Genomic DNA, 17,500 nt, shown 5'->3' with positions numbered 1-17,500 from the left:
TCTCGGGGCCACCACAGAGCTTTGGACGGGCTTAAAGTTCAACTGTTGATGTTTTATTGTGACTGAAATGTAGACGAATTAAAAAGATGATATGATGTGAAGCAAGTGTAACAAAAACCCAGCAGATATTTCAAATGAACTAACCTGCTGTTTTAAAGGGAGTTTTGGGGGGCGGCGCTCATCCTTCACACTGTAGTGACCTGTTTACAACAAAAAGAGGAGTTTTCTGTCTTTTTGTCATTTGCTTTTTATTATGATTTTATTTATTTTGGTCCTCAGACTGGAAGAGAAGGTGCAAAGCCTTCAGACTGAACTTGGTTCTCTTATTTCTGTAGTTAAAATCAGTCCCTGAAGTCAACTGGAAGAAGCAGAGTCTTCACTACTCTGCCTCCTTTCTGTGTAGCCTGTAGCGCGCGTGCGCGTTTGTGTATGTGTGTGTGCGTGCGTGTGTGTGTCCTGTGTCCATCGATGTTAATGCTCATGAATAAATGCACAGTTAAAGGGAAAGACTCGTTTTACTCTCATACGGCTGAAGACTGAACCAGCGGATCGATGATGTCTGCTGCCTTTTCAGTTGATTCAGTTTTTTTAATTTATTTTCTACAGACATGCAGATTCATTAAGTGTAGTTGTTGTAGCTGTAAATTATCACCAAGTTGATGATATTGGTGCAAAATAGTAAAATAAACAGTGAAATGATAGCATCATTTCCACTCTCTTGATAGACATTTCAGCATATGGACCTTTTTAAGATTTAATTGCCGTAACGTTTTCCATTTACAAATTGATGAAACAAAAAAACTAGAAAAAAAACTTTTATAACAAGATGACACACAGCATCCAGTGCACTTTTTCAGTTAAATAAAATACTGGCTTTAAAGAACTTTTAAGAAGAGAAAACAAAACAAAGCCAAAAAAACCCGATGACTAAAGGTTCAGTCGCTCCTTGTGTAAGTGTAGACTAGCCTCTGATTGGTCCACATAACTCTATCGGCCAATCAGAATCATCCTCACGGACATCAGGGCTGAGAGCTGCTCAAATCAGCTGGTTACCATGGCGATTCAGACAAAGAGGCAGACAGACCAAGAACAGAGTGGGAAGAATAAGATAGTCTGGCCCTGATTTCCTTTCAGTATCTGCTGTGTTTTATAAAAGCGATCTGACCTCAGAGAGACACGAACACAACAATATTCACAATAACAGCAGGTCATCTAAAGGGAGACAGAAAAAACAACTTTTCCCCTTGGAAAGAAAATCTGGTTTTCTAATGGAAAGAAACCTGCAGAAACAGACTCAAAAGTGGAGATTTTTTTTTTCTCTTCTTGTTGAGATTAAAGGATAGAGAAAAATGGAAAGACGTCAACAGAACAAGTCATTTTCGCGGCCGGGGGAAGTGGATTGTGGGGAGGGATGGAAACGAAAAGATCGTCATATAAGACAAAGCAACTGGACGATACATATGGCCTTGACTTCACCTGTTCACATCAGTGTTCTCTTCATGTGCAGGGAAAAAAGTAATAGTGAACAGTACATTTGTATTTATTTTAGATTCACGTCTGGAAAAGTTACAGCAGTTTTCCTGCAAATGAGATGAGTTTGGAAGAGCTCACCCTGACAGAGTTATTGTAATGTGCTGACCAGGCTTCCAAAATGCACTGTCAGATGTCAACATACCAACTTGTTCTGGAGATAACAGCACTCACGTAAACATTCCTGATAATGGCATCAGCTCTCGGTTGGCAGCTGAATACCAAACTGTCCGATTGCAGACCGAATCCAGCCCCTCTGTAGAGGCAGGCCCAGCCCAGAAGAAAGATGTTATGATTGTGACAAGAGAGACTGGGAGGCACCTGGGGGACTGTCCTGTGGCTTCTTCTCTGTAGGGTCCAGAGTGCTGAACATTACCTTTGGCTGTCAGTAAAATAAACACAAATAAACTCAAGTCAGTTTTTATACCAAGTAAAGAACTAGGGGGAGACGGCGGACGGTAAAGTCCCAGACTCCAGCAATTGATGCTGAGACCCTGGTTTTTCTTGGTAACAGGCTAATTTGGAACCGCAGTTTCTCTCAGAAGGACCTGTTTTCATCACCCAGCGACAGAGGAGCTCAAACCAAAAGGTAAGCAGAAAACCTTTTCTAAATTTGTGACTTCGGCCCGTTAGTCGTTTGGGTGGAGATCAGAGGTCCAGAAGAAAAAATATCTGGCAAAACGAACCGGAACTGCACATTACCTGAAAAGAAGAAATCTGAAAACCACTGAAAAAACCACTGAAAACCACGCACTGCAGACAGCACAAGAGGACGCTAGACAGGAGGGGATGGCTTCCAATGAATCAGAACGCGCATCTGTAATGTACATAGCAACGGACTTGGCAGATGCTACAATCATAGGCGAAGATCTAACGGCCTTAGAAAAAGCCATTCAGGAGATGGAAAGAGGTCACCATTCAGCTGAGGATGAGAGGGCACAAAGAGACGCAGTGTTTCTCGGCAACCTTGAAGGAGCTGAGGCACGACCCCTTTCATCCATCAGTGACTCCGATCTCAGCCTTTATAGTGTCATATGTGGAATAAATTACTGGTCTGAGGAGCTGAGAGAGGCTAGCGAGGAAAACGGATGGGGCGACACTGAGGTCCAAGAATTAATTGACATACAGACACCGCACACAAAAACATCAGTCAATCTCAAAACTACAACAACCAGAGGAAAGACAAAGGACCGGGAGGAGTCGGAGTTCACCAGAAAACTGGCAGAGACAGAGTTTGAGGGGATGGAACTCAATAGAAGAGAGAGAGACCGGGAAAGAGGAAGAGGAAGATATGAGGTGGCAACAATTAGACCCCGGAATTCGAATGGATCATTGGACGGAAAACTAAATCTGCACAGAAGCCGATATTCACACCCAGACTCTGATTCAGAAGACGAAACAGCCTCCAGAGGAATCTCTTCCCTGATAACAGCAACTTCACAAGGACGAAAACAGACTGCAAGATACTCACCATTTGCAAACCACGACATGCAAATCATCCAAACTGAACTCCCACCGCTAACGGAGGGAGGGGGAGGCTGGATCAGAGCCTTTCTGGAACTGGGGAAAGGTTCAGTCCTCACGATGGGAGATTTCCGGAAATGTGCTGGAGCATCTCTCACAATATCTGAGCTGTCATATTTGGAGAAAAGAGTCGGCACGAATGAAATACCCGATCACGAAGAACTGCAAGCGCACTGTGGGAAGCTATGGAGGTATATTCGACAAATGTTCCCAACAAATATAAATAACAGAGAACTTACAAAGATGAGTCTGAAGCCGGGTGAATCGGGCTCAGAATACATCTTGCGTACAAAAAACAAATGGCAAGAAAAAACAGGGGAGGCTCTGCATGGTTCCATGGAGATAGTGTACCGCAGTGTCGTGGAGTCATCACTTCCCCATAAAGTATCACTTAAACTGAAGGACACCCCGTGTCTAACCAGCATGGATTTCAAGATGTGGAAAGCCCACGTGATCCATTACATTGACCAAGAACACAAGGAGGAAGAGACGAAAAAAAAAGAGATGCAAGAATTACTTCTTCAGCTAAATAAACTCAAATTACAGGAAGCCAGACAAAGAATTAATGATAGTAAAAAGGAAAAAAAACAGGCTACTTCAGGAGAGCTGGAGCCGCCAGCCCCGGTGATGTACCCAGATTTGACTCCTATCTATCCGGCCCCACAGGCAGGCCGTGGTCACCGGCCTCTGAGAGGGGGAGGAATGTACAGGAATCAAGGACGAAGATATTAGCCACCTCTGTGCCAGACACTCAGACCCAGATGGACGGATGGCTGTTTAATCTGCAGGTCAAAAGTCAACTGGGTCCATAACTGTCCTTTTTTCTTTTCTTTTTTTTCTTTTTTTTTGTTTTTTTAGCAACCTTATGTTGCTAAAAAGCAGGTTAAAGAGATTACTGACTGACTACAAACACTAAACAAAGTCATGTAAAGTCTGTCTTCACAGGTTCAGAAAGTCCCCCAGGACCCGGACGAGATGCAGCTACAAGATCCAGCTCACAAGGCCACACAAGTGGCCGAGGTGAATGACTATAAGTGTGTAAACCTGACATGACGATCACAGACCGGTGGCACAAGACTCAGTGTGCCCTCACTAGAACCCAACGACTGACCGACATCAGACAGCACCTGAAAGACCTGGACATTGACCGTGAGGACGATGACGGACATGCCTCAGAGGAGGGATGATAAGCCGTTCTGCAGGCTGGGTTGCGGTATCCAATCAGGCCTGATCACCCTGTTGGTTATCACAATCCTGGCTGTCGTGCCCATTTTGTGTTGGGAGGCCCAGACACGTGATAACTCTGTCCAAGAATGCCAAACAAAAAGATTGTGTGCTTGAAGCAACACATAAGTAAGTGAGAGCCATGTCTACGATGTCTTATCAAAACAGAATGGCACTGGATTCTGCTTTGGCTGAAAAAGGTGGCACCTGCAGAACATTGTATAGAGTCTGCTGCAAATTTACCCCAAACAACATGGCTCCTGATAAGTTTCTCACAAAGGCCTTCAAAGGTCTGTGCACAGTGTCAGAGGAATTGGCTGAACACTGTGGAATTGATAATTGTAACAGGGCAGAAAAACTTGAGGAAGTGGAAATCATATGTTATAGCATTGTTTGTGCCGCTCATTGTATTCATAGCGGTGCTGACACACTGGGTGCCGCCGTATCCCTTGTATCAGAGCACTCACCGTTAGGTGCATTGATTTGGCCCTCAAGTAATCTCTTTAACATTTAACCCACTGGTGTCTGCCTCTGAGCCCCGAGGTTCTGATGCTGAAGAAGGTGATGATGTGGACCGGGACCAGAAGAATCCATGACCTGATGAAGATCACTCCCTACCCCTCCCCATTTGATTGAAACACTTGCGCTGCTAATGCTAACACATATCCATATATATTCTCGCTGAACACACATATGTACTCTGGAATTCAGACAACTGTTTTTATGATAATGATATTTCAAATTAAATCTGAGATTAAGTGTTAATAACGTCCTAAAATTCCTCACTGTCAGCTGGAAATGCTAGATGGACTGATTTGCTTTTGATTTATATACTGATTCATTTGTATTGTATAGCAGATTGACTTACACATGCACACTGCAATGAAGAATGCTTGCTGTTTTTGTTTTTATTGTTTTGCATTTCCAGATTGACATGCAAACTGCAATGAAGAACGCTTGCTGTTTTTGTTTTCATTTTTGTACATATACTGATTGACATGCAAAATGCAATGAAGAACGCTTGCTGCTTTTAATAGCATTAAATACCACTACATGCTTACACATAGTCGCACATGCTTTGGGATTGGTGAAGGATCCTGTCTGAGATCGGAATGTACCGAGTGGGGGCGGTACTACGTCATTGAGGATTGATGGCAGGCTATTTTACCTACCTTTGCACAAACACACACACACACACACACACACACACACACACACACATACACAATTTTAGATTGTTAATATAAAATCATATCAAAGGGGGGCCTGAAAGATGTGGAATATTATTACCACTATTGTCATGATGAGTTAAGGAGACAGCCATAATCAACCCTATATAGAATTTATTGTAACATGCTTACCATGACTGGAAAATGTGCTGTTGAATGTCATCAAAATGTTCCAGAGATAACAACACTCACACATTAATGTCTCAAACATCCCTGATATTGGCATCAGCTCTCGGTTGGCAGCTGAATACAAAATTGTCCCATTGCGAATCAAGTCCAACCCATCTGTCGGGGCAGGCCCAGCCCAGAAGAAAAATGTAATAAAATGATTGTTACACATGACTTTGGGATCCTTTCAGGGAGATCCCCCCAGGGGACTGTCCTGTGGGTTCTTCTTTGTTGGATCGAACATTACTTTTGGCTATATCAGTGAAATAAACAGTAATAATCTCAAGTCAGTTGTTTGGCCTTTTTCATAAAAGCACAGAATTAAAGACCTGGGAGGAGATGGTTGATAGCAAAGGCCCATGCTCTAACGTGTTGATCTTAAGTCTGAATCTAAACATTCCACAAGAGACTTGTGTGTTTATAAGTGACTGAAAAACAAGCGAAAACTGTACTCCTTGAAAAACAGTAATAAAAACGAAACTAAATAAACAATATACATAAAATGTGGAATTATAACGCCAACGTATTTTCCAGAAGTGTAGTCAAGACTCTTCAACTTGAGACCAAGTGAAGACCAAGACATGGAGGGGCCAAGACCAAGTCAAGACTAGAACGAAAGCATCCCAAGACCTGGAAACTGTGGTCTCCTCACGGGTATAGTTTTCCAAAACTCGTGATTTATATCTACGAAACGCAAAGAACTACTAAAACTGATCAATGCTGCCCGGCCCAATATGGCGAAAGCGTCAAGTATCACTCCGGTCGAGCGTAGTGATGTCACACGCTGCGTCGCCTACAGCAGAACGTCATCAGCGCGACACGTGCGGCCGACGGTCTTTCTTCCCGGTGTGTTAGCTGTTAGCTGCTAGCTCGGTGTCGGTACGTTTCAAGTTTAATCTCCGGACTCTGGAAAAGACCTTCATCCGCATCAAAAAGCTCGTAGAAACATGGCAGCCGCCGGGACGCAGAGCAGGAAGAGGATCCTGAAGGAGGAGGACATGACCAAGGTGGAGTTCGAGACCAGCGAGGAGGTGGACGTCACCCCCACGTTCGACACCATGGGCTTGCGGGAAGACCTGCTCCGCGGCATCTATGCTTACGGTAGGCCGGGGATCCGCGCGGCCTGCGGACGGAGGGAGAGCGGTCTCTACGAGAGCTAAAGCCAGCGTTGCTTTTTGTGAACTAGCTATTTCAACCAATATCTGTGTTGTTTTCTTGGTTATATCGCGTGACTCTAGATCGGTTTTACCGCTTTTTTTCTTTAAAACTAGTTATACTTAGCCATTAGCTAACGCGCCCGCCAGGGGCTGCGCAGTTTGTTTTTCTTCCTCTCGGATAATATTAGATCCTTAGCTTTGGAGTAAACAATTTATTTCTGTTAGGTACGTGATCAGATCACGCCAATGAGTTTTCTTAATGATGATTTCAAAACGAACATGAAATACTGTACACTTAAATCCCATGTGTTTATTGATACATTTCTTGAAAGACAGTTCAACACGTGTACACACTGAGAAATGCTACAGAATCAGAGTGATCTTTGTCATTGTTAAAAACAACGAAATTATAAGTGTCGTCTGTGAAAATTCTACATTATGCCTTTATGAACAGGGAGAAAATTTAAGAATAGTGCGTTGTCTGAGAAACACTCTTATAAAACAACACTGATATACAATAGCCAGTTATTCCCTTTTTTTATTTCAGTCATAATGATCTATTCAGTCTGAGCTTGGCCTTAGGGGGAAAAAGATGCTTCTAAAACTGCTATTCCTGGACTTTTGGTTCTGTAACGTTTGCCTTGAGGGTAGCAGTAAGGGAGATGACCAGGGTGGAATCAGAGAAAATGAGCTACATCCTCCTGAGCAAATGCAAGCCCTAAAGTTCCTCAATTCTTTAGTGTTGATATCAGAGCGTCTGACACTAACTTCAGTTATGATGTGGTGGATCGTAAGAAAAATGAGAGGACAGAGAGCCTAAAACAACTCTCAGACAGCAAAACTTGAGATTTAGAGCCCTGAAGACAAACAGAGTTCTTTCAACATCAGGAGTCTGACAGTTAAGAATCAGTCTTTGTGCGGCAAAACCAACGTTTTTCTAATGTGTGTGTGTGGTCTCCTCATACTTTGCTTTGCAGGTTTCGAGAAGCCGTCAGCCATCCAGCAGAGAGCCATCAAGCAGATCATCAAAGGACGGGATGTCATCGCTCAGTGAGTGTCGATTCATGTCAGTCATATCGATCCCTGACCACTCAACCCCACCACCAACCAACCACTGCTCTCTGATGTGTTCAGGTCTCAGTCTGGAACTGGAAAAACGGCCACTTTCTGTGTGTCGGTGCTGCAGTGTCTGGACATCCAGGTCAGCATTTAGCTCATCTCATTTTCCAGACACCCTTATGTGTCTGGCTGTTTCCTCTGACGTGTTTCCTGTGTGCAGGTGAGGGAGACTCAGGCTCTGATCCTCGCTCCCACCAGAGAGCTGGCTGGTCAGATACAGAAGGTAACCTCATCCTCCTTGCAGCCTGCCAGCCATTCGTTGGCGAGCTGTATTATAATTGGCTCTCCCTCTCTGTGCTCCATTCAGGTGCTGCTGGCTTTGGGAGACTACATGAACGTTCAGTGTCATGCCTGCATCGGGGGGACGAACGTGGGCGAGGACATCCGGAAGCTGGACTACGGCCAGCACGTGGTGTCTGGCACGCCGGGACGAGTGTTCGGTGAGTTCACTGATAGTCATGCAGCCGATGTAAACTAAAGCTGAATGATTTATTGTGTTCTGATTGAAATCCAAGCATTGAATGATTATGATCATGATTTATCCTTTTGTGTATTACTATTGTATATCTTCAGTTGTAATAAAGAGACTTTAAATAATGTCCATGCATGTTTTTCAGCAATAAACACGTTAGAAGCAGTTCTTTCCTTTTTTTTTTTTTTATTCGTCCTTACATCAGAGTAAATAGCATTAAATGTTTTGATAGTATGATGTAATTTTAAATCAGTTATTGTGCATGGACAAGATTGCATTGAAGCTTGATTTGAAGAAATATTGCAAATTGAATCAAAATCACGATAATCTGCCAGAAAAATTGCAGTTGTTTCTTTTCCTGAAATCTTTCAATCCTTTTGTAAACATGTCAATGATGTTTTCGAGCTTGAAGTGTCATGATGTAAACATGTTGATTACGCTGATGTCACAACGTTCTAAACACTCCAATCATGTAATTGTGGCGATGTCATCGCTGGCTGACGGGCGGATTGTTTTTCTACAGATATGATTCGCCGTCGGAGTCTGAGGACGAGGGCCATCAAGATGCTGGTGCTGGACGAAGCTGACGAGATGCTGAACAAAGGTGAGGCTGAGCTGTGCCGTCGCCGCCACGCGCTCGTTAAACGTCCCATGATCGGCTCCGTGAAGCGTCTTCTGACCACTGTTTGAACCTCCCTCTCAGGTTTCAAGGAGCAGATCTACGACGTGTACCGCTACCTGCCGCCCGCCACCCAGGTGGTCCTGATCAGCGCCACGCTGCCGCACGAGATCCTGGAGATGACCAACAAGTTCATGACCGACCCGATCCGCATCCTGGTCAAACGGTGAGAGGGGAGGCCTTCAGGGCCATCGGGAGAAGCCAGCTCCGTTTGCATCCGTCCTAATGTGCCTGTGTGTCACCGCCAGTGATGAGTTGACTCTGGAGGGGATAAAGCAGTTCTTCGTGGCGGTGGAGAGAGAGGAGTGGAAGTTCGACACTCTGTGCGACCTGTACGACACTCTGACCATCACACAGGCCGTCATCTTCTGCAACACCAAGAGGAAGGTCAGTGAGCGGAAGAGGAATTGCTTCTCCACGCGGCGTATGCCATTAGAATTTAATAAAATTTGAAATGTGCCTTTTCATTCTGAAATATACCGCGTTTTGCAAAACGGATCTATTGCTGTTGTTTTAGATTAAAACATTTAGTCAGTCTTAATGTTTCTTTAGTAAAGTATTAATTTGTTTGTGACTCAGGTGGACTGGCTGACGGAGAAGATGAGGGAGGCGAACTTCACGGTGTCGTCGATGCATGGTGACATGCCACAGAAGGAGAGAGAGTCCATCATGAAGGAGTTCAGATCAGGGGCCAGGTAAGAAGCTCTCAGCCTTGTAAACCTGCAGCAGCAGCAGCACGGAGAAAATGCTCCAGTCTGAACTACAAACCTCTTCAAAGTCTGGTCTTCCCAGTAGAGACTGTGTTGAAGTCTTGACTCTGTGTTTCAGCCGTGTGTTGATCTCCACTGATGTGTGGGCTCGAGGTTTGGACGTCCCCCAGGTTTCCCTCATCATCAACTACGACCTGCCCAACAACAGAGAGCTGTACATCCACAGGTAACCGACTCTCACAGGGACAGAGACACTGACCTCAGGCTGTGTCTGAGCACCATCTGACCTCACCCGTGACCTCCGACCTCTTCCAGGATTGGTCGGTCTGGACGTTACGGCCGTAAAGGTGTGGCCATCAACTTTGTGAAGAATGACGACATCCGGATCCTGCGCGACATCGAGCAGTACTACTCCACACAGATCGACGAGATGCCCATGAACGGTGCGGCCAGTCACAGTGCCACATCCCTCACTCTCTGGTTACCATAGCAACCTGCCGGGATTTACAGAATTTCCCTCTGGATTGAGTGTTTTTATTCTAATCTGTTGCCTTGTGTTTTCTCTTTCCGCAGTGGCCGATCTGATCTGAGTGGCGTCACGTTGGAGCCCCGCCCCTTCACTTACTGTTATTTTGATTTTTTTTTAAAAAGAATACTTTTAATGTTTTTTTTCTCATTTGAACGTCGAGTTGACGGCAAGTGTCAGCATTCTGGTTTGTTTTTTTGTAAATAAACTTGTTTTGGATCCCAGTCTGTCTGGTTTTTTTGAAGCGCCCCCTGCTGGATCATCGCGCTGCAGGTCAGGCCACAGTGAAAGCTGTTGAACAGGTTCTACCTCAAGAGGATTCAAACCAATAACCCTTCACATTCAGCACTGATTAAAATAAAACTAATTAAAGGTGAGAGCTCAACCCGAACAGGTATGTCAACCTCCCTCGCCCTGCAGCTTATGCAGGTATGTCTGAGAATGGTTCTCTTTAGAGCTCTTTACTAGATGGATTTCCTGAATGCGAGTGTGTGTGTGTGTCTGTTTTGCCCTACAGGATATACTGTAAACATTCAGGATGGACGGAAGGAACTTCCCTTTTGCCTTTTCATCATTTTATTTACGTCAGATCTTGTTACAGAAATGTTGGAGCAGAAGGAAACACGATAAAACAGTTTGACCGTGAAAAGCGGGACGATTGTCATCATCATCATCATCATCATCATCATCATCATCACCCTCATCACAGCAGCAGTTCCACCACCATGGGGGGGGTTGGGGGGGGGGCAGCAGAGGCTCGAGGCAATGGTAACCACTGACAGGGGGAATGAGGGGACGTTTCTGCTGCAGCTCCGCCTCAAAGTCAAGATCACAGTCATCTTACAAACCAATGTTTTCCATCCTGTTGCTTTTGTGCGATCCACTGTAACACAGCTCTGTTGCAGAAAAATATCCCTTTGAATCTCATTGGTTCATATACTTCAGAGAAATACTGTAAAAATTCTTTCTATATTCTGAAAAGCAACCTTGTACTTCTTGTGTGACTGAATCAAACAGATTCAACCTGAGAATAAACAGTTTGAGATGTCAAACTGTTGGCGAATCACTCGTTTCATAGGTTTGACCTGAGGATCAAAACTTCATTTTTCTCACTAGTACATTTTTTTTAAAACTATAGGAGATTTTAAGTTTTTTTCTTCAGCTGTAACCGAATCTGTAAAAAACAAGTTATCACAGACTATGAGTGCAGCGATCTGGTAAAACACGATGTGTAAAAATCTGCTGATCGGCCAAACACGTTACAGAAGCTGAATCGGCTCTGAAAGCAGCTTAAGATCATCAATAAACCTCAAAATGAACGACACGTCATGAAATGCTGGTTTGGTCACTCACAAATAAAAGTAGTGGATGAAACTGAAGCACCGTCATGTTCAGGTCTTCAACGGAGTCAAATTTGTATTTGTGTGACGAGTTTCATGTATAAACGTTTCATTTCCATATTCGTCATGAAATTGTGGAGTAGAATAAGATCGGTGATTTGTGCAAGTAATAAAAGTTTATGTAAGCAATAAGATCTGTGTATGTTACTCACAATATGTTCTCCCACGCGCACACACACACACTCACACACACACACACACACACACTCACACTCACACTCACACACACACACACACACACACACACACTACAATAATCATCTCAAACTGAACACAGACCTGCTGCTGATACATGACTCAGCTTTTTTCCCCCACAGGCCACGCCTCCTCACCTAAAGTGGGCGGGGTCTCTGAAATTATCTCGTGGGGGAAAAATTGAGTCACAGTTCCTGCTCATGACATCATCGCCTGTCACAGCCAATCAGAACAGACGTCTCCTGTGAGGTGTGAGCTGATGGGAGAGGGTGTGTCTCAGTGTCAGTGATTGGTCAGTTCGACAGAATGAACGCCACCTCTGTGGTCAGACAGAACCGACCAGCCAATCAGAGGAGGACGAGAGGAAGGAGCAGGGCATGATGGGAGGTGGGGATGGGGATGGGGCCGCCTACAGGCTGCGGCGGATGAACCAGATCTCGTTCCTGCGGCGCGGCACACTGGGATTCTCGTACACGGCGACTATGTACTGATCCCGCCGCAGGTCTTCACCCACACCGAGAATCTCCCACAGCAGACTGATCTGACGGCCAACTGTCTCCTCCGTGGTCGTCCCTAAGAAGACCCTGATGGACAGTCAGAGAGCAGCAGGTCAGCACAACAACAACAACAACAAAGAGGGGGAGCATGTGACAACCGCTGTGGTCGAAGGTCAGAGGGATGATAACCACGCTGACAGACAAACAAGTCAGCAAGGCCATTTCTCAGAAGATAAATAGCTGACAAAATCTCATTTAGGCACTCAGAGAATCCACAGAAACCGCCACATAAACACAGGGAAACTCCTGGAAACCATTGTCTCTGAATAATTCACTCAACTAGTCTATCAACGCAAATCCTGATATTTAAAAAGAAAAAAAGTTGAACACACACTTCCTTTGGAACAATGCGTGAAATCTAACGGTGTTGAGAAGGACGGCCTCACCTGGAGACCACTCTGAGCGGCTCCCTGTAGACGATGCTGATTTCGGGGTCGGAGGACTGCGGGGGGTTGCTCTGGAGCTCGGCGGGCAGGAAGAACGCCGTCTCCACGTCCTTCTCAAACGTGACCCCGTCCGCCATCATGTGGACGTTACTGATCACAGGCACCGTCATCCCCAGGTATCTACCTGTAGGCAACAACAACACATCAGCACGCCTGTATGTGACAACAGCACATCAGCGTAAAGGTGGGAGTGGTCAGTAACTCTGACCTGCGGAGTTCTCTTTACAGATGTAGCGCATCAGTTTCATGAAGCCCATCGAGATACTCTGCTCATATAGGTCTTCCCCTCTGGTCACGCAGGCCCAGTAGCCTGCTGGGTACACCCGCTCCTCATACTGCACCTCCCCCATCTGCAGGGGCGATGCACACATCAGTCAGCTGCACCACAGACACACAAACACACACAAAGATACACATCCCACAAACCTTCTCGTGGCTGGAGATGGTGGCAAAAGGAAGAGGCTCTCTTTGCTGGCGGTTGCGAGTCATTTCTTGGATTGGGCCGGTCATTTCTATAGCAGAGAGAGAGAGAGAGAGAGAGAGAGAGAGAGAGAGAGAGAGAGAATTGGTTGGTCCCGGCTCTGCCACCTTTCCACGATCCAGACGCCTGGCGTACTGGCCCCGCCTCCTCACCTGTAGGAACTGAGACCTGGTGAGTGCTGGCGACGGCCTGCCAGTGTGCCAGCAGGCGGCCTGAGTCGTCCTCATCCATTGGCTCGGGGTTGTCGGTGATGTCATCGTCCAGCTGCTCATCGTCCAATCCGTCGAGGTCTTCCAGGGAGATCAGAGCCATGACTGGAGAAACCTTTGATCTGATGATTTATGGTTCTGCAGGAAAGATACGACAGGTTGGAGGCGGAGCTCTTGCTTGCTATCTGAACAATCACAACCACAGCATTATTAATCAGGGTCAGTTTGAGGAAGTGTAAAAGTTATTTTGACTGTGATAAAAACTAATACCTAACCAGAACAAAGTAGGCTCTTATTTTCATTATTTACACAAATCCATCATCATCGCAGAGTCCACAAGCACAATCCATGCATTGACTGAATGGATTTCCATGTACTTTGTATGGATGTACATATATGAGGAAATCAGACTGAACTCATCTGCATGAAGAGAGTATGAAGGGACAAGGAAGACACAATGAGGACGTAATGAAGGGGTCATGAGGTATAATATCAGGATGCGAAGAAGATCTCATCAGGAAAAAAATGGTGATAACATGAGGGTGTAATAAAGATAGAATTAGGACATATTGCGAATACAAAGTTGAAATAAGCATTTAATGACGATAAAACAAGGGTGTAATGGGGATGTAACGACAATGACAGCAATTCTTGCTGCTAGTAACACAGCAGATGTTGAAATGGGACTCATAAAAGGTCTGACACGCCTTTATGATTGGTTTTCAACATCTATAAGCATCAAGGGAGAGAAAGTCGGTCGCCAAGTCGTCCTGAAAGCCCGGCTCCGCTGGCCAGCTGCTGCGTTCAGGTGGCTGAAGAGTGCGGTGGAAAACTTAAACTCGTCATTCGTTCACATGAGAGCAGCGTTGACAGCACTGCTCTGTCAATTCCGGGGAGATTTTCGTGGTGGGGGGGAAAAAAAAAAAAAAGATCACTCCCCGTCGGGGAATCGAACCCCGGTCTCCCGCGTGACAGGCGGGGATACTCACCACTATACTAACGAGGAGATGATACCAGCCTTGGTAACTATGACGTCATCTCGATTCAAAATAGGCTTATTTTTTGCCCACATATATATCATACTGTGGTTGAGTAATAAAATATGGTTTATAGTAGCTGAAAAGCTTCAAACGAGGCACTAAAATGAAGATGTACGCATGTTCCAGCTGATCAGTCACTGAGATCGCAGCGTCCTCTCTGACCCTCCACAGCGCTCCAACCCCGCGGTAATCTGATTACATCGGGACAGACCAGGGTCTGAAGCCGTGCCAGAAATCGGGTCAGACCCGGGTCGGAAACCGTGTCAAGCCCATTGCAAAAGTAGGTCACTGCGGGTCCGACGGGTTCTTCCGGGCCTCTGATCCGCTTCGAACCGGTTCTGTTCGGATCCAATCACCCGCTGCAGCCTACAGCTCGCCGCCCCGGCCCCCACTGGACCAGACCAGAGGCAAAAAGCCCCCAGAACCGGACCGAAGCGCACCGGGCTTCTGTAAACACGGCGGAGGAAGCACGGCTAGCACGGAGCAGAAGCTAGTTAGCGCGATTAACTAGGTTAACGCGGTTAGCACGTTCCGCGGTCACTGGCACGGCTGCGGCTGGAAGCTGTAGGCTGCAGCGCCACGCCATTAGGTTGGACTTACCGGGTTCTGGTGGCACCCGTCCGCAGGTGGGTCCAAACAAGAACAGCAAAAACAAAAACAAACAGAGCCTTGTGCGCTTCTCCTTCACTTCCGCTCCACAGCTTCGCTCGCGGCTTTTCAGAGTAAGAGCTGTTTCCGCGTCATGTACACAAACTGTAAGAAATTGTTGGTCCTGCCCTCTCTCCTCCTCTCAGCGGGACAGTTCCTGCAGGCCGCTCCCACCGGGGGGCAGCAGGGGGCGCTGCAGGCTCAGTGGAGCACGCTCAGGGGAGCACGTGCACAGGTGGTCCAGCGGTGGACGAACCAGTACCGTGAAAACTGAGGAGTGGACCAGGGAAAAAAGAAAACACTCACTCATCCCGTGTTGCTATTTTCAGGCATCTGTTGTTATTTTATTTTTACCTTTACTCTCCACGCCTCAGTTTTAGACTCAATTCAATTTTATTTAAAAAGAAAGCCATTTTACTGATTAGAAAAAAAAAAATAACAAAAACCTCAAAACAATACCAGCTTCAAGACAGCGGAAAAAGAAAACCTCTTCAACAGGATTCAATCTGTAGAATCAGAGGTGGAGACTTTCTGCCGTTCTGGTTGGAGGTCAGAGGAGAGTGAAGGAGAGAGAGAGGGGAAAGAGAGAATATAGGCATAACAATCTGTACTTTACCTTTACATTCTCCAAACTCCAATAAACTCATAAGTGTGAAGTCAAATAATTCATGTGACACTGAGAGGAGGAGCAGTACCTCATGGGTTGAAGTGTTTGTTTGATATCCCAACCTAGATGTTATTGAATATTTACCAAGCAGGTAATGAAAGAGTCTCAGATTTTCTTTAGAATATAAATAACTTTATCACTATTATCAACACATACTGTATCTTCAGTGCACTGGAGTCAGATACCAGTTCAGTTCAATCTCCAGGTTGCAGGTTTGATCTTCTCTGTCCGTATGTGGAAGTGCTCCTGTGCAACACACTGAAGCCCAGACTCCCAATGGAGGTCAAGTTCTGCCAGTAGTCTGAGTGTGTGTGTGTGTAAACATGTGCACGTGACTACCAAGTGCTTCTTTCAAAGACAGCAGGAGCTCTCACACCAGTTTGTGTCCTCTTTTTATTTATTTTTTTACATCAACAACCTTGTCATTATTCCCAGGATGAAATCCACCAACCTGCATGGATTCACACAGACAAGATCACAACAGGGAAGTTGACACATGTGACTTTCTGAGGCTTCCCTTGGTTTTTTTTCCTTTGAAGAATTCATGGAGTTTATTTATCGGCTCATGAGGTCAAACCGTGTGGGTTCTGTAACGTCTCAGAGAGCAGAGTGGCTTTTTACAGAAACACTTATTAAATAATAAATCATGTGTCGGTCAGACCTCAGCAGCAGCCGCTCAATGCCGCATGTAAGTGTTCGCTCCACATGGACACAATCGGCTCCGGAGTGCTGAGTCAGCACGCACAGAGCGAATTAACTCATACAAGTGCTGAGTAAGCACACATTTCTACAGGACTGACATAAAAATGTTGAGTCGGCATACAAATACGCAGAGCTGGCACGTTTGCAAACGACTCACCGTTGTTGCAAGTCAGTCCAGAATCGTGCTTATTCAGCACACATGATCGCCGAGTCAGTACATAACGGTGTTGAGTCAGCGCCTGTGAATGCTGAGTCAAAGCCTTTTAGTGACGAGTCAGCAACATAAAAATAGTGAATCGGCACAAATTAGTGTTGAGTGAGTGCGCCTCAGTGAAACTAGCTGAGTGAAAACATGCATCGAGTCACAGTTACTGTGACTGGTGAGTCTGTACACAACAGTGTTTGGTCATCATTTGTAAATGCTGACTCATTGTACATTAGATTGAATGGGAAGTCATCAATGCATTTTGGTGTTGATTTAGTGTGTCAGTGAGCACTAGTAGTGAGTCAGCAAACATCAAAGCTGACTCAGTGCTTTTTAGTTTTGAGTCAGCACAGAATGACTCGATAGTTTTTACTGCCAGTTTTGTCTGTGCTGTTTGGGGCAGAGGTCAGTTCCTCCACACAGCGGAAGAAGAAACACGGCGGTGACCTGAGCTCGGGACAATTAGAGGAGAAATGTCAGGCGTCCTTTTAAAAGCTCCCGCTCCCGGATTTTCTCCACCGTTAGCGAATATCACAAAGTGCTCAAATGCAACGTCTTTAAAATTTCATCATCTCCTCTGAGAGCTTCCATCAATAATTCAGACCAACACAC

The 17,500-nt window shown here is 45.5% G+C and overlaps 2 protein-coding genes and 1 non-coding gene across 4 annotated transcripts in view; 1 reads left to right on the top strand and 2 right to left on the bottom strand.

The window, feature by feature from the left end:
* Window positions 1–6,474: 6,474 nt before the first annotated feature.
* The window catches only part of LOC115389685 (eukaryotic initiation factor 4A-III), a 12,006-nt gene continuing 980 nt past the window's right edge, over window positions 6,475–17,500 (top strand). The window contains exons 1-12 of one of the 2 annotated variants that reach the window (XM_030093213.1): window positions 6,475–6,776; window positions 7,810–7,882; window positions 7,967–8,033; window positions 8,112–8,174; window positions 8,259–8,391; window positions 8,947–9,027; window positions 9,127–9,268; window positions 9,351–9,489; window positions 9,682–9,797; window positions 9,931–10,038; window positions 10,128–10,255; window positions 10,386–10,402. In XM_030093213.1, coding sequence (XP_029949073.1) covers window positions 6,623–6,776; window positions 7,810–7,882; window positions 7,967–8,033; window positions 8,112–8,174; window positions 8,259–8,391; window positions 8,947–9,027; window positions 9,127–9,268; window positions 9,351–9,489; window positions 9,682–9,797; window positions 9,931–10,038; window positions 10,128–10,255; window positions 10,386–10,402 — 1,221 coding nt within the window. In that variant the 5' untranslated portion in view covers window positions 6,475–6,622. Of the gene's footprint in view, window positions 6,777–7,809; window positions 7,883–7,966; window positions 8,034–8,111; window positions 8,175–8,258; window positions 8,392–8,946; window positions 9,028–9,126; window positions 9,269–9,350; window positions 9,490–9,681; window positions 9,798–9,930; window positions 10,039–10,127; window positions 10,256–10,385; window positions 10,457–17,500 lie in introns of those variants that run through there. The other variant, XM_030093212.1, reaches the window with a different exon arrangement.
* LOC115389692 (heme-binding protein 1-like) lies at window positions 10,903–15,398 on the bottom strand. Its single transcript, XM_030093225.1, has 6 exons — window positions 15,267–15,398; window positions 13,570–13,764; window positions 13,363–13,448; window positions 13,145–13,286; window positions 12,877–13,060; window positions 10,903–12,517 (listed from the first exon to the last, which is right to left on the bottom strand). The coding sequence occupies exons 2-6, from the start codon at window positions 13,727–13,729 to the stop codon at window positions 12,343–12,345; spliced, it is 747 nt and encodes a 248-aa protein (XP_029949085.1). The 5' UTR covers window positions 13,730–13,764; window positions 15,267–15,398; the 3' UTR covers window positions 10,903–12,342.
* trnad-guc (transfer RNA aspartic acid (anticodon GUC)) lies at window positions 14,561–14,632 on the bottom strand. The gene has a single exon. It is a non-coding gene; the product is annotated as a tRNA-Asp (tRNA).

This window comes from Salarias fasciatus, chromosome 6, assembly GCF_902148845.1.
Source record: "Salarias fasciatus chromosome 6, fSalaFa1.1, whole genome shotgun sequence".
NCBI lineage: Eukaryota > Metazoa > Chordata > Actinopteri > Blenniiformes > Blenniidae > Salarias > Salarias fasciatus.
The sequence above is the reverse complement of the archived record's forward strand: the minus strand, read 5'-3'. Positions and strand labels throughout refer to the sequence as shown.

What these genes read in the sequence shown, in the direction of transcription:
- LOC115389692 (XM_030093225.1), bottom strand. Translation starts at nt 13,729, where the DNA reads ATGGCTCTGATCTCCCTGGAAGACCTCGACGGATTGGACGATGAGCAG. An exon ending in CCATCTCCAGCCACGAGAAG is followed by an intron (nt 13,287 to 13,362) that starts GTTTGTGGGATG and finishes TCGCCCCTGCAG; the next exon opens with ATGGGGGAGGTGCAGTATGA. An exon ending in CCGCTCAGAGTGGTCTCCAG is followed by an intron (nt 12,518 to 12,876) that starts GTGAGGCCGTCC and finishes ACTGTCCATCAG; the next exon opens with GGTCTTCTTAGGGACGACCA.